The following is a 23262-nucleotide window of genomic DNA, read 5'->3' as shown; positions in this document are numbered from 1 at the left end:
AGGAGTCCCTCAGACCTGGGAGTTCTCTTGCTGACCTCTCAGGTCAGACGGTGCATAAAGTGTTTCTTCTTCTCTGCCTCCCTCCCTTGCCTTTTCCTTCCCCCCTCTGTACCCTCCTGGTCACAGATGTCCTACTTCAGGGGACCCTGCTCTGTGGCTTCATAAATATGGGTCCTCCAGCCACAGTCCACAGGGCCAAATAGACTTTCAGTCACCCCTTTCCACCCCCACCTTCTCCACCACAGGAGTCACAGGTGAGTATTACCACCACTGTAGAAGCCAAGGTAACAGGCCTCACCAAGCTGTCTGGGCTCTGGTCTCCATGAGGCCCAATCCACACTCCTTCAAATGTAAACATGGATGGATATCCTTGGTGTCTGGTGCGCTGTCCAGAGGAACCTTTGTTGGGTTTTGGAATCCTACTAGTTGTAAACAGAAAGGGGGAGACAAATGGAAGGACTTATTCTGCCATGATGCTGACCTCACTCCTCCCAAGAATGATGGTTTTAACCATTCTTTCTGGTTAACACCATCTGGTTAAAACCATGGCAGCTGGTGCATTTGTTTCAAAGGATACCTCTTTTTTTGTGTGGATAATTCATATCCCATCCATAACTTCCTTTCCTCTCCATTTCAATGGAAATATACCCATAGCCCATCTAAAACTAATCCACTGTCATAAAGGCACAAGCCATATGGAAGGAGGAGATGAACATGTCATATAATGTATTATCATGTAGAGTATTTAAAATATATGCACAGATCCCAATGAGTATATTTATGGCTTTATTGTTTTTTTTTTAAATAAATTTGAACATTCCTCCATTACTGTTTCCCATATACCGTGAGAACATACAGTTCAGTTTAGATGTTTATATCAGCCTGTGTCCAGTAAGGAGGCAGAAACCACATCAGACATTTTAACAGAGAAAATCTGATAGACAGAATTATTAAGAAAGAGAGGAGAAGGGAATTGAGGGAAATTGGAAGAGGAGGTGAACCATGAGTGACTATGGACTCTGAGAAACAAACTGAGGGGTTTGAAGGGGCGGGGGGTGGGGGGTTGAAGGAACCAGGTGGTGGGTATTAAGGAGGGCATGGATTGCATGGAGCACTGGGTGTGGTGAAAAAAACAATGAATACTGTTACGCTGAAAAGAAATAAAAAAGAAAAAAGAAAATTAAAAAAAAAAGAAAGAGGTAATTAATTATGAACAAGATCAAAGACAACTCTATGGAAACCAGAAGTAGAAGGTACAGGAAGCAGACATCACCTCTAGGGCTGAGGTAGAGCATCCAAAAAATGGAATACATTTGAAAGAATATGACTGACATTCTTTTTATTGGGCAAGGTGGGACCAGAATCCCCAGGAAGGAAAGAAATTCACCGACACTCTGCAGACCAAGCCTGTTGGGCAGGAAAACTCTCACTAAAGAACTGGCAAGATTCCCTGGGAGGCAGCCCTCTAGAACACAACCTGCTACAATGCCATACTCACTCACCCAAAGACAAGAGAAGCTAAGTCTTCTCCAGGCCACTGTCAATAGCTTCATAAGATCAAGGGGGAAACAACACCAAAAGTATGACACCTAGTTGGCTCACTCAGTTAAATGTCTTCCTTCAGCTCAGGTCATGATCCCAGGGTCCTGGAATCGAGTCCTGCATTGGGTTCTCTGCTCAGCAGGGAGTCTGCTTCTCTCTCTGCCTGCCACTCTCCCTGCTTGTGCTCACTCAATCTCTCTCTGACAAATACATAAATAAAAAATTTTTTTTAAAACATGAAGAGTCCTTCCTGCCGCTGGGCCACGCGTCAAGCTGACATTGAGGCATCCTTGTGATTCGACCTGATGTGCCCACCCTCGCAACATCATGGTGGCGTACTGGCGACAGGCTGGCCTCAGCTACACCCAGTACTTCCAGATCCATGCAAAAGCAGTGAGAGATGCACTGAAGGCCGAGTTCAAAGGAAATGCTGAGAAGACTTCTGGCAGCAGCACAAAAATTGTGAAACTGAAAAAAGAGTAATCTTCCCTGGCTAAAGCTTGAAATGGTACATTTTCCAAGGTGAAATGTGTGCGTCCATGTTACGACAGATTGAACACAATCTCCGTGCATAGAAAAAAAATCCTATCTCATTCTAGATTGACTTGCCAATAAATTAAAATAGGGTTCCAAAAAAAAAATACCACGAAAAGAAAAATGCTTTTTCTCCTGAGACGTCTTGCTCTGGTGCCCTGTAGGAATTCAGTATCTGCATACACAAAATCTGACTTCCATAAGCCTCCCTGGGTGAGACTAATTGAAAAACAAATGAGGAATGCCCAGAACCTTAGGCCTACATTGACATTTCCTGGCTGAAAGTGGCCACATTCTTACTGTAGCTCAAGGCTCTCCCCTAGGGAGGAAATGTTTAAATTTCAAGGAGAAACAGGCACATGTGGTACTCATGTACTTCATGAACTCCTAGCCTCCCTGCCGTTATCACACGATGTCCCATATATTATTGTCCTGACCAGTAAGGCTATACTTTCCTCCTTGCTTTGTGCTTGTGCTTGGTGTATTGATATGACCCCAATGAAACTGGAGACAAAGCTTGGCTGAAGGCTTTTTGCCACTAGAGTGTCTGGTCCCCAGGCCTCTCCATTCTCCTATGAAGGTGTCTGGAGTAAACTTTTCATTCACCATCTCAGGGTTTGCTGGCCAAACCCATCAGTGCACTAACTGAGAAAGGCGGTGCCATATGTGCCACATGGCAAAAATTAAATGTTGATGACATCCAGTATCAACAAGTAGGGCAAATACAGAGTAGATTTGAATCAAAAGACAATGAATTGGTAATGGGCAGATTTCACACTTTTAGTTCCTCAACGTCCACACACACCATTTACTCACATTGGAACTTCCATATAACAACACAACTCCACATTTTTACCCATCTACAGAGCTACACTTACAAGTGAAAAAGTTCCCACTCTTTCCCCCAAATGGAACAAACAGGCAGTCTCAGGCATTGAATCAGTTGTATTTATTCCTTAAGTTCAGCCACACTCATTTGACTATTCTCTTAACCAAGAGACTATATTTTAAATATCATCATTGACAACTTGCATAAAATTAAACTGGTAAGAAGGGACAAGGAAAATATATTAATTAATACAAATGACACATCTACATGACAAGAAAGAAAAATATGCGAAGCAACTCCAGTCCTTTTCCTATTTTTGGTCACAGGCAGGAACTGAGATCTGTGACCTCCTTCTTCAACTTCCAATTCCGTGTCTTCTCATCTTTCCCAGAAATACAACAGGTCGGTGTTCTCTACTTCAGGAGCCAAAAAACCTTTATTTACTAATGTCTGAGTCCTCATCAGTCTGGCTTCCCTGTATTTCCTGTGAATTCCATCGACCTTTACAATTGGACTAGAAGTACTGAGAAGCTGTACATAGATCCTGGAACTGTGCTCATGGTCAAAGCTTTCTGCAATTCACCCAGGGTCTGAAAACATTCATCTTCATTTACCTCTTTATTCTGGTAGCAGTTCTGTTCTTTCCAAGTGCTGTTGACTCACAAGGAAACCAGAACTCTCATTTTTCCTTTCCCTGAATTAATGCAGCACCAGTATTTCAGAAATAACAAATGTTTATGAAGGTTCGTTAAGATAAGTATGTCTCATCCATTCCAGAATAGGAAGCATGTACAATGGAATAGTACACTCCACTCTTCTTCAAGTCCATTAGCCATACATTTCTTCAGAAATGTTCAGATGGACAATGTTTTTTAGTCAGAGTGCACATTTCCTAAATTAGAGCTGGTAACCCACCCATAGCCTCTGGGTTCATCTGCACAATTCAACTATATAAAATAAACACCATTTAATTCTTCAGAATAATTCAGACCTCATCTCATTTCATATCAAAATAATATGAAGATTCCATGAGATAATGTTCATGATCAAAAGAAACATGACTTCCAATAGCAAAATTCAGCCAACCCCATTACAGCTGAAAAAGTCAATATTTATCTTCAAATACCTGAGCATAAGGCATGAACCGCCTATTCTCATAACCACACCCCAGCAGTCTACACCCAGAAGAGAAGGGCAAGACACCCAGCCATTCAGGACTAAATTCAGAGGCTATTACTCCTGGGAGTCTGCAGCTCCTAGAAAAGCCACCATGAGGAATCTGGGCCATTTTTGGAGCATTATGGGGACATAGCTTCTGGGCCAGAGGGAAGCAGTGGAGATTCAGCCCCTGGGATATCACCATCAACACCACAGCCTGAACTGAACCTCTGTCTTGAGAGGCTCGCAGGCTCCTCTGAAGAACAAGGAGGGTTGTTAACAGGTACAGAGGTCTGCACAGGCCCACCCACCCCAGAGTAGATGGTCAGGGACACATCTCCTGACCTCAACCTGAAGTATGGAAACAGAGTCCCAGAGGAGGAGGCAAGAGGGAAGGAGAAAAGGTGGGAACCATCAGTCATGTTGTAGAATGAGACATCCCTTTCCTTCAGGTCCAGGAAAACCCCTACCCTGTGGGGAATTGGCACAAGGAGTTCTGAATTATCAGGGAGGGAAAAGACTTTCTTCTTATACACCCCCACAACCCAGAACCCCTTTCCTGGGGATTCCTGGTACCAGCCTTTCCTCTCCACATCTCTCCTACAGACCCCCAGGGCCCACTCACTTTCTTTGTCTGCATTCCTGATCTCCACTTCCCAGTAGCAACACCCTGATGTGATGCCTTCATGACCCAAGACACTATAGACTCCATCATCTGAGTACTTGGGTGAGTCCTTGAAGGTCACACTAGTCCTGTCATCAGAGATGGCAAGGCTGGAATGGGCAGACTCTGGATCCAGACGGACAGACACTGCAGAGACAGTTGCCAATCATTCAAGAACTTGCCCTACCACATACCAAGGCACACAACCACCACCCCACCCCCAGACACTTAGCTGCATGCAGGGAGGACCAAAGCTCCTGAGATGAGAGCCTTCTGGCTCAAGCACACAGCCTTCCAACCAGAAGAAGTAAGCATAAGACTGATATGGGGTTTAGACATGTCACAGGGCCCTTGAGGGCCAGACTGGACTCCAGCACTAAAGAATACCCATTTATATCCAGTATCAATCACACCCAGTAATCCCAGCTACATGATGTTCACCGCCCCATTCCACCCCACCACCATTGATGATGCCAGCATCTGTATCACACAGCAAGCTGAAGGAGATGTCAGAAGCCATGGGACAGCTGTAAGACCACCCAAACAACTGAAGTAACTTACAGGCCTGGAACTTCTCCTTCCGCCAATCTACAAGAAAACCACATTGCACAAATGTGAACAACAAACCAGAGACTTGAGACTGTACAAAGCAGTGTGGGTATCTATCCTCTGAAATACACTGAACCAAGAGTTATAGGGAAAAATGTTTTGGAAGCATTCACCTGATGAATTTATTTTTCACACACATTAATTCTCTCTCTCTCTCTCACACAGTCACACATTTGCACACTCTCTCTCATAAACCCACCCCCATCATGTTATAATATTCCCATGAAACCCAAGCCATAAGAGTTAACATCACTAAGAGACTGGATACTGACCAAAAAAGAAGGCTCTTTGCACAGATTTCATTATCAAAATAGGATTTCTTTATCAAAATAGGCTTTCTCAATTCCGAGCCACACATCCATCCTGAAAGCTAAGTTTTCTTGACAAAGAACTGAGGAGATCATAATTTCTGAGGGTTCCATTTACTTATAAAGAACTGACTGAACTGAACTTGTATGTTGACTCAAAACCATGGTAGAGGCAATACAACTTGGTGGCACTGCACTTGGAGGAGGAATCTCTGTCATGGGTGAGGAGAACTCAGGATACGGCACCAGGGAAACCTTGCCCCATCAAGAGGTAATGGAGAAGATTCAAGGAAGGAAAAAGAGAAGTTCAAAAAGTTTTCGTAAGTACAAAAAAAAAAAAAGTTTTTGGAAAAGAGAAGTTCAAAGCAAGAAAGATCTACATCTAGTGAAAGAAAGTGAATTTGCTTGCCTGTATCATGGAGTATTGCAAGGAAAAACATCTCTGTGTGTAAGGGGAAACCCAAAAACATTGTGTCTAGTCAGCTGCTTCTCTTTATAATCACCTAGAGAGATCAAAAGCAGCAGGAGACACCACATATGATCAGCCCCCAAATACAGCTGTGTCCTATGCCCCACAAACTGTGAATATGTCTTGGCAGAGAGGACTTTACAGATGTGAGTAAGATTAAGGAACTGGAGATACAAATGCAGTAGGAGTGGAATAACAATTTCTCCAAAAACCTAGATGGAACCTCAAATCCAATTATCCTAAGGATCATATCAAGGTACCCTCTATAAAGTGAGGACCTGAAATGGAGCAAGAGAGGAATACAGGGGTCCCCTCCCTCAATGCACAAAGCATAAACTTCTCCAACCTTCATACTCCATTTTGGGAAGAAGAAAAGAAGTTAATTAATCACAGCAAATGTATATCTGTCATAAGACCCTGAAAAGTCTGCACCAGTAAAGCTGTGACCTCCAACAGGACAGAGACTCCAGAACAAAATTAGAACAATTATAAAATAAGAACAGGACACATTCTTGAATATTTGGTATCAACATGGGACCCCTATTCTCCCACAGGTTTATTCAGATAAAGTAGAACGTCCAGCTCTGTTAATTTCTTATACAAACAGATCACATGAAGTGGGTGGACATGTCACATTTTGAGAAAAGGGAACTCTACTTGTTCTTCACTAAGACATTGGCTGACAGCAAACTCTACATTTCTATATGACAACTGACACAGATTAGCAAAGACGAGGAATCAGGAGGAGGAGAAGAAGGAAGAGGAGAAAGGGAGTTGGTGTTTCATTCTGAGACTCCACAGTGCATCCAGAGCTATGCTGTGCACTTCCGTGGTCCAAGTGCATTCTTCACCTCATTCCACAGCAAGCTGTTCATTAGAAATTATTCTTCCAATTTCATGAATAAGATCAGATCAGACATTTATTCACATCACATTAAGAGCCCTCCTATGTGATATCACCTTACACCAGTTAGAATGGCCAAAATTAGCAAGACAGGAAACAACATGTCTTGGAGGGGATGTGGAGAAAGGGGAACCCTATTCCACTGTTGGTGGGAATGCAAGTTGGTGCAGTCTCTTTGGAGAACAGTGTAGAGATTCCTCAAGAAATTAAACACAGAACTTCCCTATGACCCTGCCATTGTACTCCTGGGTATTTACCCCAAAGAGACAGATGTAGTGAAAAGAAGGGCCATCTGTACCCCAATGTTTATAGCAGCAATGGCCACTGTCGCCAAACTGTGGAAAGAACCAAGATGCCCTTCAACGGATGAATGGATAAGGAAGATGTGGTCCATATACACTATGGAGTATTATGCCTCCATCAGAAAGGACGAATACCCAACTTTTGTAGCAACATGGACGGGACTGGAAGAGATTCTGCTGAGTGAAATAAGTCAAGCAGAGAGAGTCAATTATCATATGGTTTCACTTATTTGTGGAGCATAACAAATAGCATGGAGGACATGGGAGATAGAAAGGAGAAGGGAGTTGGGGTAAATTGGAAGGGGAGGTGAACCATGAGAGACTATGGATTCTAAAAAGCAATCTGAGGGTTTTGAGGGGGCAGCGGGTGGGAGGTTGGGGTACCAGGTGGTGGGTATTATAGAGGGCACAGATTGCATGGAGCACTGTTATGCTTAAAATAAATACAAAATAAATTTAAAAAAATAATCACCCATTTAAAAAAAAAAAGCCCTCCTATGTGAAAGTGTTGATTCTACTGTAAGGATGTCTATCCTTACAAAATAAAAAGAACATATATATAAACACAGGCATTTCAATCCAGCAGAGAATGGGGTGATGCTAAAAGAAGACCATTTAATCCACATTTTAACAGACAAGTCCCAAGATTCAGTGAGGCTCTCTAAAGAGTTTGCCTCACACATCTGGTCAACATAGACTCTTACAGTACTGGATCCCCATTCTCTGTTCTCACAGGCTGTGTCCCTGATCATAAATAGAAACAGCCAGGACAAAAAAGGCATGTGTTATAGATTCAAATGGCCCAGATTCATAACCCACCCCAGTGATAGAGGGTGCTCTGGATTACCTTTCATTGCATTAGCAACCCTAGGATCACTCTCCTCCCTCAACTACTAACGGAAGGGTGAGATGGCCTCATTATCAGAAGCAAACCCAGTTATAAAATTACTTCAAAACACCTTAAAATAATTATAAGTCTTTTCAGAAATGTCTCAAACATGCGTCAAGAAAGTTATTACTTTTTTGCGCACCCAATAACTTCCATGTCCTCTGTGTACTTCCCACTCTAACCACCATGGCTGTCATTTGTGGTGTCTCTTCAACCCAAAGCCACCCAAAGTGTCTCTTCTACTCTCAACCACCCAGAGTGTCTCTGAGAGGAATCACAGGCTCTCCACTTTCCATCTCATCTCCTCCTCTCTCCTCCAACCACCTTTTCTTTCTCTGATTTACTCCCATATTTTCTCTGGTAAACAATTTTCACTCCTCTGAGCTTCTCCTATTGCCATCCTCACACATTGCTCCTAATAAATCTAACCAGTACTGAGCCTATCAGGTAAATCCAAAATTCTCCTTTTAGGAGAGATAATGGTTGTGAACAATTATAAGTTACTGTCCTTTAAAAAATTAATTTCTTAACACTGTAATACAAAGATGTACATAGGATTTTGTATATAATGACAGTATCTCAGTATCTCACAAACCCACAATCAGGACTCCCTACACATCCTGGAGGCTCTGGATCTGAGAATCAGAACAGCTGACCTAAAGAAAACTACTTCCAAAAAAACCATGGGGGTTTAGAGGAAGATACCTGGCTTGGACAAGGAGTCAGAGCACGCAGAAGCAAAATGAAGACCATCATTCCAGAGAAACAGCAAAAACGAACAAGCAAACAAACCAGGAAAACCAAAGGAAGGTCCAAAAAGAGGTAGGAATTTCAGGGTAATATGGATTCAGAAACAAGGATCCCTTAAGGAAGACCTCAGTCCTAAGCAGGCAAGATTGATTTCTGAAATCTTCCAGAGACAGTAAATTCTAAAGTACAACATCAATCCCATGGTCCAATTGCCTTACAAATGACCACTCTGTTGTCACTGGACCAACAAAACTATCCGTTGAACAAGGTGTGTTCAGAGGGTGTTGCTAATTCTAACAGCAACCTACAGTAGAGGTTGGGTCAGAATAGAGGCAGATCTGTGTTCCCAAGGACAGTCCCTGCAGTCTTCAGAAGGACACAACAAACATAACAAGGATATCAGGGACACCAATCCCATCTTGGTGTGGGGTCCAATGACAGAGAAGGTGGCACAGTGGGGGCTTGGGAGGTAAAGCCAAAGGAAACTGAGTCACTTACCTGCATATAGTTGTGCCTTCTTCAGGGCTGAAAGGGAAGACACCCTGGTGAAACATGAGCCAGAACAAGTCTGCATAGTATTGATCTACTGGCACTTGCCTCCTCTCTCTGCTACAGGTGATACTATCAACAGAGTAAGGAGAGAGGCCAGAGAGGAGATATCCTCCTGACATGGGCAGACAATAGGATGTTCTGGGAAATTTTCTGGACCACCAGTCAGAGAGCCAGCATTGAGGGCTGAGTTCCATGCTTGCCAGTTCCTGCTGTGTGACCTTAGCCAAGTTAGTCTCCTGAGTCTTAAAAACCACAATATTAAAATAAAAACTCTGAGAAACAAACTGAGAGTCTGGGAGGGAAGGGGGGGTTGGGAGTTTGGGCGAGCATGGTTGTGGGTATTATGGAGGGCCCAATTACATGGAGCAATGGGTGTGCTGCATAAACAATGAATTATGGAACACTGAAAAGAAATTGAAAAAAAATATATGTAGTTGAATAGTAAAACCATCAAAATAACAATTAAATTAAAAATCAAAAGCACTTTTAACTCTTAAACTTCTATTCTCATTCAGATAAGTAGACTTAAGAGTCAACCAAGAAAAATAATCTTAACCAGAAGAGACAAAATTAAAAAAAAAAAAATTAATTCAGCAGAGTCTAAAGAGACAAATGAAAAGAACGTAAAATTGAACAATTGATTATAACATTAAGAATCTCTAAGGTGAAAAAACTCTTAGATGGAGAGGAGAAGGGAGTTGAGGGAAATTGGAAGGGGCGATGATCCATGAGAGACTCTGAAAAACAACCTGAGGGTTTTGAAGGGGTGGCGGGTGGGAGGTTGTGGGATCCAGGTTGTGGGTATTATGGAAGGTATGTAGGGCATGGAGCACTGGATGTGGTGCATAAAAAGTGAATTCTGTTATGCTGAAAAGAAATTTTTAAAAAAGTTATTAATCCAATTTTATGCACACAAGCACTGCAAGACCAGTTATCTATATGCATTTGATTTTCTGAACAATAGAAGAGATAAAACTTCTGTGGAAACACTCAGCCCATAAGTCAGGTAGCTCTCCTGGGGCCAGTGGAGAATTTTAATCTCTAAAGAAATTTCATGTTTAAAAAAACTGGTAGCAGTGTGGGAGGTACTCAGCATAATTACAGCCAACATCTAAATCTGTTTCTTCTTTTTTTTATGGGGTGCAGGGGGATTCAACAATAAGTCTAAATGTGCATTTCAAATAAATTTTCAATAAAAAATAGTATTCCTTCAAAGAACAATACACTATGTCCAACCATTCTTGATTACCAAAAGAAAATGCATAATACTAACAAATTTCATCCACAGAATTTTTCGGAAATGAACTCCAATATTAATTGCATCCCCAAATAAATAAATTTTCACATTAAAAAAACACGCAAAATTTTTATCCCATCTGCTTTCAATTGGCTTTAAAGTTCAAAAATTATACAATGTATATGTTTATAAAAAATAAAAAAATTAAAAAAATTATACAATATATGAAAATGTTTTAGGGAATAAAGTATACAGTATTCCATGAATGTAAGAAATCATTATTACATCCAATGATTTCCAGGAAAGAGAGATATGGGAAATAACAGAAAAGGGGAGATGAATTAAGAACCGGGATGTTAGGTGAGCTCTAGGGTAAAAGTGTCCAAATGTTCTCAGAAAACACAACACTGGACCACTGACAACTTACCACCCAAGTTCTGTCTATCCTCTACCCAGTACTTTGTGATCAGTACCTCCAGGAACTGCAGAGAAAAGACTCTCCCATGATGGTGTTATGTGGAGGGAACATACTCCTAAATTTAATGACCCCATTTATTTACATAGTTTCTCGAAAACATTCCAGAGTATTCAGGTTGACTGAGAACCAGTTGCACTGAAGACTAAAAGGCTACAAAGAAGATTGAGAGACAAGATGGCGGGGAAGTAGGAGGAAGCGCCTTTTCAACCTGTACCCTAAAGTGAGCTGATTACCTACCAAAGAACTCCGATCACCCATGAAATCAGCCTGAGATCAGAATTATACATGTCTGGATCTCAACAGGGGCAGAAGACAACTGTGGGCAGGTAAAGTGGAATGGGAATGTCAGACTGATATTGGAAGATAAACAAAAGGGGGAGGAAGCCACCAGAGCGACCCATTAGAAAGTAATACCCCTAATACGAGAATGCCCTACATCTGGGGACCAGCATTAACTTGGAAACTGGGTGGAAGCACTCCAAAAGAGTGCTTAAAGGATCAGAGGGGGAAAACTGTGGGAATCTGGGCGGCTAGGGACAGGGGCTTAAGTCCCCAGACCCAGGACAGTCTCCCCTGGCGCTGAGCCAGAGAGAGTGCAGTGGAGAAACTAGGTGTTGGTCCCCGAGCCTTCAGTGTGCCTGAGATTGCATGGGGTCTGGCTCCTGTGAGGGGCTGGGAACCACTTCAGAGGGCAGAACGTAGACCCCTGCTATGGAGCCTGAGACACACGCGCCCCCTCCCCTGAGAGAGGTGCGCAAAGGCCCACCCGGAGCTCTTAGACTCCTGCCATTGTTTCAGAGCCTGAGACTCGCACGTGACCCACAGCCTCCCCTGAGAGAGAGGTGCCCACAAGCTGCACGCTCTTAGATCCAGAAAGACCAGGCACTCCCAGCCCAGGCCAGCGGGAAAATCTGTGTGCGATCACTGCTTGGAACCTCTCTGGCGGTCTGGAGCTACCCAGACAGCTGCCACTGCTGTGGTTTTGGGTACAAGCAGAAGATCCTGCGTCCCCAGGGACCACGACTGGAAACCTGCTCTGCCAGCTTCCAAGGGGGAATTTAGATGGGCTCTGCAACAACCACAGAAGAGCAGGCTGAGGCTTCTCCCTGAGGGGGAGGTCAGGGTGCAGTTTGCTTTCCTCTAAGCCTACAAAAACCATCAAAAGCGTTCACGGCGAGAGAGAGAGAGAGAGAGAGAGAGAGAGAGAGAGAGAACGAACAAACACAAAAACCTCCAGAGAACAAAAGCCTGAAAAGACCGGTTTCCTCAGAGCCCACCCACGTGGCAAGCCCCTCCCCCAGAAAACCAACCAGGAAAGGAAAAAAAAAAAAAAAAAAAGACTACTAGAGAACAACCACCACTACTTCATAGGACAACTTTTATTTTTAATTTGTTCCCACTATTCTGACTCAATTTTTTTTATATAGATAATTTTTTAAACTATTTACCATCACAGTAGCTGTCCAGTACAACAAATTCCATAACAACCTTCTAACCTGAACTTTTTGATACATACACCTGTGTTTTTCTTTTGCATTTCTATTTAAAAAAATTTTTTTTTTTGTTGAGTTTAGTCTAGTTTATAACTTTTTTATTTTTATTTTCTAATATTCATATAGAGTTAAAAGGCTACAAAGGAGGTGGGTAGATCAACCAAGGTGCACGACAGACTCCAGTGACCACCATCATTCCAGGTTTCAAAGCACCGTGTGCGAAAATATAGCCCAGATGGGGGAAAGCCCATGGAACAAGTTCTGCCTCTGGCCAGTTTCCACTTCTGCACCAGGGACAGGTCCTCATGTCTCTGCATGAAACACAGAGGGGGCACTATGGCTTAGGGGGCAAGAGACCCAAGGATATCTGGACAGTCACTCACCGGCCAGGTAAACAGATTTCCTCCAGTCTGCAAGGCAACACAGGAAACGGGTGAGCTAAGAATCAGAATGTCTCCTACAAATGTGACACAGAAACTTCTGGGAAAAGGACACAACATACCAAGATCTCTTTGGAGTTTATCTGAAAAAAATTGAAAAATACTCTTAAACTCCCATCACTAAGAGCAGCAAAGACTGCACCTGGAAAACCCACAAGACCATCTATATGTCTATATGTCTCCATGAAGATCTAACTCCAGACCCCTTGAGCCTCCACAGCCCCACCTGTCCTCTCTGATCCTCCTCAGCCCCCTGCTCCTGGCCAAGGGCCTACTGTCCACTTCTCCTCTACACCAGCTTCCACATTGTCTGCCTTGGCCCTGTCCTGCCTTACCTCTGGTCTTCAGTGCCTCCTCCTTTATCCGCTGGTCCTCCTCCTTTTCTCTGTGCAGTTTCTCCAATTTCTGCATCTCCTGGAGCTTTGCAGTATGTTCTCTCATGATGTAGAAGACAGCCCCAAGGAGTAGGAGCATCAGCACAGTCAGGATCACCATGAAAGCTAGCTTCCAGGGAGAACTCTGAGGGAAGAAGGGTTCTGTGCCCAGCCAGACACCCCATCAGGGCACTTCTCAGGACGGCCTAGCCCAGCACACACAGGGACCCCCAACCAGACCATCCCACCCTTGTAGGAGTGGGAAGTAATACTGACCTGGGATGAAAATGGCCATTGCCTTCTCCTGGCCCAGGATGGGGTTGAGGACTGAGCAGGTCACATTCCTTGAAGAGCTGTCCCTCACCACAAGAGTGGTCTCTATGGTGAACAGCCCTTCACCGTCTTGGGCTTGGGTCTCAGAGAACGTCAGGAACTTCTCTCCACTGAGAGCTCTCCACTGCACTTGGGGCTTTGGGAACCACCCTGAGGCCATGCACACAACTCGGACCCCGTCCTCCTCTGGCCCTGTGATGTGCACTTGAGGGGCAGAGCCCACACCTGAAGAGAGAAGCTGGAGAGCACAGGGAGGACACCCAGAGCCCAGGGATTCCAGCAGAACCTTCCTGTACACAACTCCAAGGGCAGCATTGCATTTTGGGGGCTCCTTGGGGAGGGGGTGGTCCCTACAAGGATTAATGTAAGGGGTCCTGCCATGGGGAACAGAAAAAAGGAACATGGGGACCTGTGGCAGGCCCAGAGGGCAGGCAGTGAGGGTGGGAATTCCATCACCCAGAGGATAGAAGGAGGAATTTCATTCCATGATCCATCTTTCTCTGCTCTTCTCAACTCACACACTCTGCAGGGCATCTGCGGGCACACCCACTGCCACTCAGTCATCACTTCCACCAACCTACATATCTCCTGAGCTCGCTCCCTAATATCCACATCTCTTGTTTAGCTGTGCCAGGATTCCTCACAGATGCTTCAGGCTCAAATCCCGAACTAATTCATGTTTGGCCCCATCTGTGACAGGATAATGAGGAAAATAAGCCCAATCTTTCAGTCTTCCTTACATCCAGCCAGCCCTCTGCCACATATGGTTAATGCCTTCACACTCTGCTTCTGGGCTCCAACCTGTGACTTGACTCAGCCCCTGAGATTTCAGGGAATGTGACTCTAGCAGAGGTTGGAAACTGCTTGTGCCATTGCCCTGTCCTCTGCCACAGGACAGACATCTTCAGGCTAGTGCAGCCTTTCCAGCTAAAGCTGTCCTAGATCAACCAATAGCCACCTGGACAACACCAGCTGAGCAAACCCAGCTAAGGTTCACTGGCAGGACAAAATACATTTAAAGTAAGAGGCTTATTGTCCCTGTTGAAAATAGGGAAAGAGAGTCCCTTCCCATCCTTTATTTGTAACATTTACTTGAGGAAACTTTTCATTCTGGGTATTTTCTTTATTCTTTGAAATATATATAAGTACTTTAAAACAAACAAATAAAAAAACAAATAGGCCTTTTGCCAGCTCTGTGGTCCAAGAACGTGTTTCTCAAGGAACCATGAGCCCTCTCTTTGAAATGCTAACACCAAGGAAGATAGCCCTCTCTCCCCCTTCTCTGCCAGGGTAGGAGCCTATCCTCAGTGGGCACCTTGATCCACGTGTAAAATCACCGCCTGTCATCATGATGGGAGAATTGGGATTAAATAAATAAATAAATGAATAAATAAATAAAAAAAACATTACTGTAAAATACACTACTGTATTTGTCTGAAAAACTCTTTTATCTCTCCTTCTATTCTGAATGATTCCCTTGCTGGATTCTTGGCTGCAGATTTTTTTTTTTTCCTTTTAGCACATTGAATATATCACACCGCTCCATTCTGGCCTGCAGAGTTTCTGTTGAAAATTCCACTGAGTATATGTGAAAGTGTTGAATCACTATATTGCATACCTGAAATGAATATAACACTCTGTGTTAACTACACTGGAATTATATTTCTTTTTATTTTTAGGTAGGAGAATTTGGTTTTCCTTGGAATAAAGCCAATTAGCTAACTTACATGCTCACCCAATTTCCAGCAAATATAAGATGCACCACCTAGCACAAATTGTGTTGGCAAATCCAGCTACTTGAGGGCTCATAACTGTTGATCCTGAGAACATATATAGAATGAGCTCTGTCTGCATATGGAAAAGATGAGATTTCTTCTGTCTTTGCATTTCTTGATAGAATCTCTGTGATGCACAGCACATTATAGTTAATGCTAATTTAATAATAGAAAGGAGCTTTCTTCCTACTGTCTTAGAGACAAGGTTCTGAGTTGGAAGATTATGGTTTTTTTTTTTTGATTGTTTTCTTTTCTTTTCTTTTCTTTTTTTATTTCTTCTCAGCGTAAGAGTATACATTGTTTTTGCACCACACCCAGTGCTCCATGCAATACGTGCCCTCCTTAACACCCACCACCTGGCTCCCCCAACCTCCCATTCCCACCCCTTCAAATCCTTCAGGTTGTTTTTCAGAGTCCATAGTCTCTCATGGTTCACCTCCCCTTCCAAATTCCCTCAACTCCCTTCTCCTCTCCATCTCTTGTCCTCCAAGCTATTTGTTATGCTCCACAAATAAGTGAAACTATATGATAATTGACTCTCTCTGCTTGAGTTATTTCACTCAGCATAATCTCTTCCAGTCCCGTCCATGTTGCTACAAAAGTTGGGTATTCATCCTTTCTGATGGAGGCATAATACTCCATAGTGTATATGAACCACATCTTCCTTATCCATTCATCCATTGAAGGGCATCTCGGTTCCTTCCACAGTTGGGCGACCGAGGTCATTGCTACTATAAACATTGGGTTACAGATGGCCTTTTATTTGCTACATCTCTATCTTTGGGATAAAGACCCAGTAGTGCAATGGCAGGGTCATAGGGAAGCTCTATTTTTAATTTCTTGAAGATGAAAGACCATTCCATGCTCTTGAATTGGAAGAATAAACATTGTTAAAATGTCTATAATGCCTAGAGCAATCTATATTTTTAATGCCATTCCGATCAAAATTCCACCGGTATTTTTCAAAGAGTTGGATCAAATAATCCTAAAATTTGTATGGAATCAGAAGAGAACCTGAATTGCTAAGGAAATGTTGAAAAACAAAAATAAAGCTGGGGGCATCACGTTACCTGATTTCAAGCTTTACTACAAATCTGTGATCACCAACACAGCATAGTACTGGCATAAAAACAGACATATAGACCAGTGGAACAGAATAGAGAGCCCAGATATAGACCCTCAATTCTACGGTCAAAAATCTTTGACAAAGCAGGAAAAAATATAGAGTGGAAAAAAGGCAGTCTCTTCAATAAATGGTGCTGGAAAAATTGGACCGCTATATGTAGAAGAATGAAACTCAACCATTCTCTTACACTGTATGCAAAGATAAACTCGAAATGGCTAAAAGACCTCAGTGTGAGACAGGAATCCATCAGAATCCTAGAGGAGAACATAAGCAGTAACCTCTTTGATATCAGCCACAGCAACTTCTTCCAAGATATATCTCCAAAGACAAAGGAAACAAAAGGGAAAATGAACTTTTAGGACTTCAGGAAGATTATGTTTTTAATTATATTTCCCCTATGTGACCGAAGATTTATGAGCAGGACCTGTTAAGATTAGCCAAACACAGCCCAGATGAGCTGAACTCCCTGAATGCCAGATTAAATACATGTTTGGTGTTACAGGCTACTGAGATTTCTATGTCTTTGTTCCACAGCATTATGGCAGCAATCTGCAGCTTACACATAAAATCAATATTTCTACCACTAAAAAACCGATTAAAAAAAAAATCTGTGAGTACCTGAAGTCCCTTCTCTCTACGCCTCCAAACTGTCCTTGTCCCCAAATCTTCTCACTCAGTTTACTTTCCAAACCTCTCTGATGCTGGAGTGCTCCTTTCTCACCACACTGCCCCTACATGAATGCAGGGGGCCATCCTCTTCACCCCATAACTACATCCAGGCCTCCAGTCTTGCTCACCTTCCATACACGCTCCATTACAGCTGCCAAAGCAAAGCTGCCCTCACACACCTCGCTCCACTGCTCTGTTGAAAATTCCCTCAGCCCTGCATCTAAATGGCATAAGAGCACATGAAGCCTCTGGTGTTCTAGTATTACCATCCCCACTACCCTGCAAACAAAACTCCTATCCACTTCCTCCCCAATCCCACCATCTGTACTTGTTAGGGAGTACACACTCCATTCCCAGGACAATTTTGTTGACTGCTCAGAACCACAATCACAATGCTGTGTATGCTCCACACAGATCCATCAACCAGAAGGCCATTTCAGAACACTGTCTGCTTCACTCAAATGTCTGCTCAAGTGTGCGTTACTTGTGGGCTTCTCCTGATAAATCCCTTTTCTGTCCACCTGGATCAGGAACACCTCTATATTCCGGAGACTCACCTCTCACCACCATCCTATTCACCTCCACACCAATCATGTGGCCTCTCTCTCTGCCCAGAGTCACCAGCCACACTCCTCCCTCAGGTTTCTCACATGGTGTTCTTCTGCTTGGATCTCTCACCCCCAGAATATTTATTTGGCTAAGTCTCTACTCATCTCCATCTAACATTGTCTATAACCTATATATTTGGCCATTTACTGTCTGTATAATAATATAAACTCTACAAAGCAGGGATCTTTATTTGTTACACTGAGCTATCCAGGTGCAGAGAACAACAGCTATTATGAATCAGGAGTTCTATATATTTATACTGAATAAATGAAGAGTGAAAGACCCTACTTTCCCTCATTTATACAAATGGAGGGCTATTAACTTGGACCCAGAGGTGGCTCCGAATTCCAATACTGCAGGTCTCTAAATATCGATCAGCAACCCACCTGCCACCTTCAGTTCCACATTGGCCTCTTCATAGAAGATTCCCATTCTGAAGAAGCAGGTATACAGACCATTGTCGAAAGCCTGGACGTTGTGGATGCGCACTGCAGCCTCCCCCTGGAAGAGGAAATCCTTCACCAGTGAGGTTCGCCCTCTGTACTGAGCCATCTGCTCTTCTCTCTGCTCCCGCTGGTTTTGATAGATGAACACTGCTTCTGAGAACTTGGAGCGGAACCACCGCAGCTCCATATTCCCCACATCCATGGCCGGGGACACACGACATGGCAGTGTGATGTCCCCACCCAGCACTGCCACAATGGGTTCCGAGGGGCCAATCACCATAAAGTCTTCTGTGGACAGAGACATAGGTGTGAAAAAGCAGGGGAGATTCAGGACAGGGAAGGGAACATGCTGTCAGGAGGGAGGCCCTGACTGAGGGACTCAGCTGTGAGAACTCCTAATGGATCAATTTTATCCTAAAACAGCTTTGAAACACAGAAATGATGTAAAGAGACTCCTCAATAGCCTGTGCTCCTGACTCCAGGCCCATCCATGAAGGATGCTCTGACTCAGTCGTTCTAAACTTCCACAGGCATCACTATCACCAGGGAGGCCTATGAAACACAGATTACTGGGCTCTCCCCCCAGGCCTGCTGGTTCAGTAGATTTAGAGTGGGTCTAAGACTGTGCATTTCTAAGGAGGTGGTGAGAAGCTGATACTGATGTCCCAGCGACCATACTCTGAGAACCACAGCTCTAACCTGCCTCCTCTTACGACACGACTGAAAACTCACCAAAGAGCACTACTGTGGCCAAGTGGTAACATCCTACTCATTGCACCACACCTGGAACTTCCCAACACCCACTCCTATAGTTATTGTTTTTGCCGACGTCTTTCTCTTCTACTGAGTTATATGTGTGCTAGAAACTAGACCTCACAGCTACTTCCATTAAAACCTGCCTTCACTCCATTTCTCACAGGACCCAAATCACTACCTGTTCCCAAAGAGGGTTCATCCCACTGCCTCCAGCCCCTTGCAGGCCTTGGTCATCTGAGACCTTTTAGGTATGTCACAGGAGGACACTTCTGCAGGACAAACACCACCAGACAACCGAACACTGACTTCTCAGTCCTGTGCTACTCAAATTTGGCTAAGTCACTATCTGTCTCACCTGGGGGGTCACAATTACTAGTCTCCCTGTGACATCCTCTCTCCAGTCAGTGTCTGCTGGAACCAAAACGATGTCCCTCCTCTACCAAAGCCCTTCAATGATTCTGCAGTTTCCCAAGTGATCCTGAGCCCATTAAGGAAGACCCTCCCTGCTCTCTGATCCCAACTCCTGCTTCTCTCCCCCTCATTCATTCTCCTCTGGCCAACGCTCACCTCCTCTGCTCCATGAACACCAGGCCCACTACCAGCTTTGTATGGCTGCTCCTCTCTGTGGAGAACCTCTTCCCATGGGCTCCAGACAGGTTCTTCCCACCTCCTCCATGTCTTTAGTCCCATCTCACTGCATACAGTGACCACCTAATGTAGCACTGCTGCCTGGCCGCTAGTGGTCCTGCAGCCCTGACTGCCCCACCTTGTCCCATGCTCTCCAATCCTCTAACAGACATAGATTGTACAGGGTTGTGGTATTTAGTGCTCACTGTCCCTGCCATAAAGTAAGCTCTGTAAAGATAGAGACTCTCTGCTCTGTACACAGAATAGCACCTAACATGTACTCAGTACCCTATAAATATTTGTGAAATAGAAGTACCAGTAAAGCCAGGAAAGAAAAAACCAATAAAGGCAGGAAACAAAAAATAAAGAGACAATTATTTTCATACTTTTCATAGTGAAATCCACATTTTTTACTTTATAAGACATAAACTCGTTAGAGAACTGTCATGCTCCCCTGCCCTTACATTGCGGTTCTGGGATTCTTCTTATGTGTTTAATTTCAAATAGCAGTTGGAGCATCTCCGGAATATGTATAGAGCCAGGCCTCCACCAATAGCCATTTGTCTTGATGGAGATGCCAGCAGAGCTCCGGGGGCTCTCACCCACCCCAGGGAGACACAGGGAGGGGGAAGGGACACACTCACCTGCAGAGCCCCCAGCAGGGAGCTGCAAGAGGAGAAGCAGGGAGGGGAGATGGATGAGCAAAGAGCCCCTGCAGCAATCCTCCATTTCCTCAGAGCTGGGAAGACACAGGACAGGAGGCAGGTGACACATCCAGAGAGGAGGCAGGGCCAGACCACAGGTCTTGGCCTCAGAGCAGACAGCATGGCTCAGGGCTGGCAACAGTCCCCAGAAGGAGTACAGCCTTTCTTACTGCTTAGTATGCTGATGAGGTGGGGGCCCCACAACCCTGATGCCAAGAAAGCCCTCCTAACCCTTTGGAAACTTTCCCAGCCTTCTCTGTCCACAGGACCACACCCTTCCCGCCTCAGCACAGAGGCCTCCTCCATGTCTACATGAGTCACAGGATACCACAGAGGGACGCAAGGCATAGACTCAGGGTTCTCCCCATGAAGGACACACCAGCTCCTGTGTGCTGTTCTTCTGCTGCCTCCTAATTATGATCAGGGAATGACTGAGAAGCATGAGAAGACTGCATCCTCCTCAAGGACACTGTGGCTCCCACCACATGCACACTGTTCTGAGTCCTTTGATAGGTGAGTTCACCCTGATTTCAGCTCCTGCCTCCTGCAGCCCTTTTCTGCTCAGGGCCAAGGACGTGGACTTGCTCATAGGTGAAGCCAGACAATTCCCCATGAACGGTTAATCTCCATCTTCTCTATCTTTGAAGATTTTCTGCCTCAGGATAAAGGATCCCAGCAAAGCAATGGGAAGCACAGGATAAAATGAGACCTGGTCAAACAAAAGGGCTTCAAACCACTGACTCTGAGGGGAGAGGGATGCAGCCAGAGGTCCTGGGAAGGACAGATTCTGGGGATGACTGCTAAGGTCTCCTCCATACTCAGCCACATGCTGTGGGAATCACCTAAGGCAAGTTTCTTGACCTGATCTGCCCCAGGTCCTATCTGCCATATAGAGTAATAAGATCTCATCCCACGAATAAGAAGTATCCTATGAATTTATGTATGGAGAGTCAGTGCACATTAGAACAGTGCCTGCTCCTAGGAATGCTACAGCAATGTCATTAAGTGAATGAATAAAGTGGATCCCCCACTACAGTTGACAACTACAACTACCTCAGAGCCTCATTATTATCCAGCACCAGCCCTCCAGCCCCACCACGATCTCGGCGACCTCCTCCCAAGCATCTGCTCTCCATTTTCCTCTTCTTGTCCAGCAAGTGTCTTCAGAACCCACTCACCTGCTTGAAAACCTGGGGTTTCTGGAGCGTCTCTAATTCATTACTGTGAGACCTCAGCCAGCCCCAAATCTTCTCTCAGAGACTGCACATGCAGTTCACTGCTCAAGCCTCAAACCCTGCTCCAGATCCAGCATTGGTGCCACAGGCTCCTCTTGTCTGAGAGGCAGTTGGTTCCAGGAGAGTGGAGAAGCACAGCCAGGAACAGGTTGCAGAGGTCTCAGCTGAACCAGGGACCTGGGACACCCAGCACTCCCTGACAGAAGAATCCTGTGGTGACTCCTTCCACCATTTGAAAGTGAAAGCTTATGAAACACAACAGACTCTGCCCTGCCCTTTGGATGGTGCACCCTAGTTATCAGGAAGGAAATAGCATGATCAGAGCCACAGAAACAGGGCAGGTACAGATACACAGACCCACTCTGCGTGGGGACACAAAGAGACACAGACACCATACCATTTGTTGAACAACTGCCATTCTCCAGTTTGGCTAGCTTCTAGACCAGAAGCAAGGAGTGTGTGTACCACAGCCAAGACAAATAACTAGCCCTTTGCACAGGGCAGTTCACTACCAAAATACTCTATGTCAGTTTCTGAATACTAATGGCAGGAGCCTTTGAAAAGCACCCAGTGCAGCTGCTTTGCTTTTCTTCACCAGGAGATGACCCAGGTGCTCCCACAGCATGGCAACGGAAGGGTTAAACCTGAGCATCACAGAATCTTCCAGGACCAGCTCCAGGACACTGACCCTGCCCCAAGATGAATGGACAGCACCCTGGGGCTTCTTAATATTATACTATCACACAAGGCCTGGGTGCACCATTCAGCCCCTCCCCACCAGGACACAGTGTGCAGCAGGAAAGGCAGATTCCGTGGTCTCTGAAGGAACACTGTGGAGCACTAGAGCTTCCTTTCCAGCCCCTCCCTTCCTGCAGTTCCCCATCTCAGGAAAGGACACCAGGGGTCACCCAGTTATGCCTGCCAGACTCTGGAGGGTCATTCCACCACACACACCACTTTCCCACCTAGTCTGCTGCCAGTGCACCAGAAAGTTCAAGACTTTTCTCTAATCCATATCCATGGCTACCTTCTAGCTCCACACCCATCTCACTCCCCCCCTCACTCAGACATGGTGTCCCTGCTCCCCCATGGGCATCTCCTGCCCACCTCTAGCCTCACCCTCTCAAGTTCATTTTCCATCCAAGGTTGTAACCTCTCAAAACATCTTGTATCAGCTCTGCTTCACCCCTTCCAGGGATCCTCCTGCTAAACCTCTTGTCTGTGGCTCCTGGGCCCCAGCTTCCTCTCTGACCTCATTCCACTGCTCCCAGTGCTCCCTCCTGGCCTGGCATCATTCCTCCAGTTCACGGAGCTTTCCCAGCCTCAGGTCTTCTCACAAGCCCCAGATGTTCCTCTTCTCTCTCATCCCCCAAACTGGTCACCATTCCAGTCTCACCTAAAGTGACCTCCCTCAGAGTGGCCTTCGTCAACCTGCTCATCCCCATCTGAG

The 23262-nt window shown here is 44.8% G+C and overlaps 2 protein-coding genes and 1 pseudogene across 7 annotated transcripts in view; 1 reads left to right on the top strand and 2 right to left on the bottom strand.

Moving 5' to 3' along the window:
* The first annotated feature begins 1286 nt into the window (after positions 1-1286).
* On the top strand, positions 1287-2063 carry LOC309865813 (ATP synthase subunit epsilon, mitochondrial pseudogene; annotated as a pseudogene). Its single transcript has one exon. The product of its transcript is annotated as an ATP synthase subunit epsilon, mitochondrial pseudogene (transcript).
* Positions 2064-3006: 943 nt separating this feature from the next.
* The window catches only part of LOC309865779 (butyrophilin-like protein 1), a 507893-nt gene continuing 487637 nt past the window's right edge, over positions 3007-23262 (bottom strand). Inside the window, exons 9-10 of the mRNA XM_082732589.1 lie at positions 5289-5315; positions 3007-4874 (exon numbers count right to left, since the gene is read on the bottom strand). Coding sequence (XP_082588715.1) covers positions 4204-4874; positions 5289-5315 — 698 coding nt within the window. The 3' untranslated portion in view covers positions 3007-4203. The remainder of the gene's footprint in view (positions 4875-5288; positions 5316-23262) is intronic.
* LOC309865785 (butyrophilin-like protein 1) lies at positions 12080-22083 on the bottom strand. 5 transcript variants are annotated; one of them, XM_082732602.1, is made up of 6 exons: positions 21756-22061; positions 20518-20612; positions 18431-18775; positions 13809-14090; positions 13494-13694; positions 12080-13241 (listed from the first exon to the last, which is right to left on the bottom strand). In XM_082732602.1, the coding sequence occupies exons 2-6, from the start codon at positions 20600-20602 to the stop codon at positions 13060-13062; spliced, it is 1095 nt and encodes a 364-aa protein (XP_082588728.1). In that variant the 5' UTR covers positions 20603-20612; positions 21756-22061; the 3' UTR covers positions 12080-13059. The 5 variants fall into 5 exon arrangements, with proteins under 5 accessions (XP_082588728.1, XP_082588726.1, XP_082588727.1 ...); XM_082732601.1 differs by having other exon boundaries at positions 12086-13241; positions 18431-18778; positions 21756-22083; XM_082732603.1 differs by having other exon boundaries at positions 12087-13156; positions 18431-18778; positions 21756-22083.

Source organism: Mustela nivalis, assembly GCF_964662115.1.
Source record: "Mustela nivalis genome assembly, chromosome: 5".
Classification (NCBI taxonomy): domain Eukaryota; kingdom Metazoa; phylum Chordata; class Mammalia; order Carnivora; family Mustelidae; genus Mustela; species Mustela nivalis.
Note: the sequence above shows the minus strand (reverse complement) of the source record. Positions and strands in the feature narration are given on the sequence as shown.

What these genes read in the sequence shown, in the direction of transcription:
- LOC309865785 (XM_082732599.1), bottom strand. Translation starts at nt 20,647, where the DNA reads ATGTGTCACCTGCCTCCTGTCCTGTGTCTTCCCAGCTCTGAGGAAATG. An exon ending in AATGGCCATTTTCATCCCAG is followed by an intron (nt 13,695 to 13,808) that starts GTCAGTATTACT and finishes GGCTGGGCACAG; the next exon opens with AACCCTTCTTCCCTCAGAGT. An exon ending in GGAGGCACTGAAGACCAGAG is followed by an intron (nt 13,242 to 13,493) that starts GTAAGGCAGGAC and finishes AATTTTTTTCAG; the next exon opens with ATAAACTCCAAAGAGATCTT.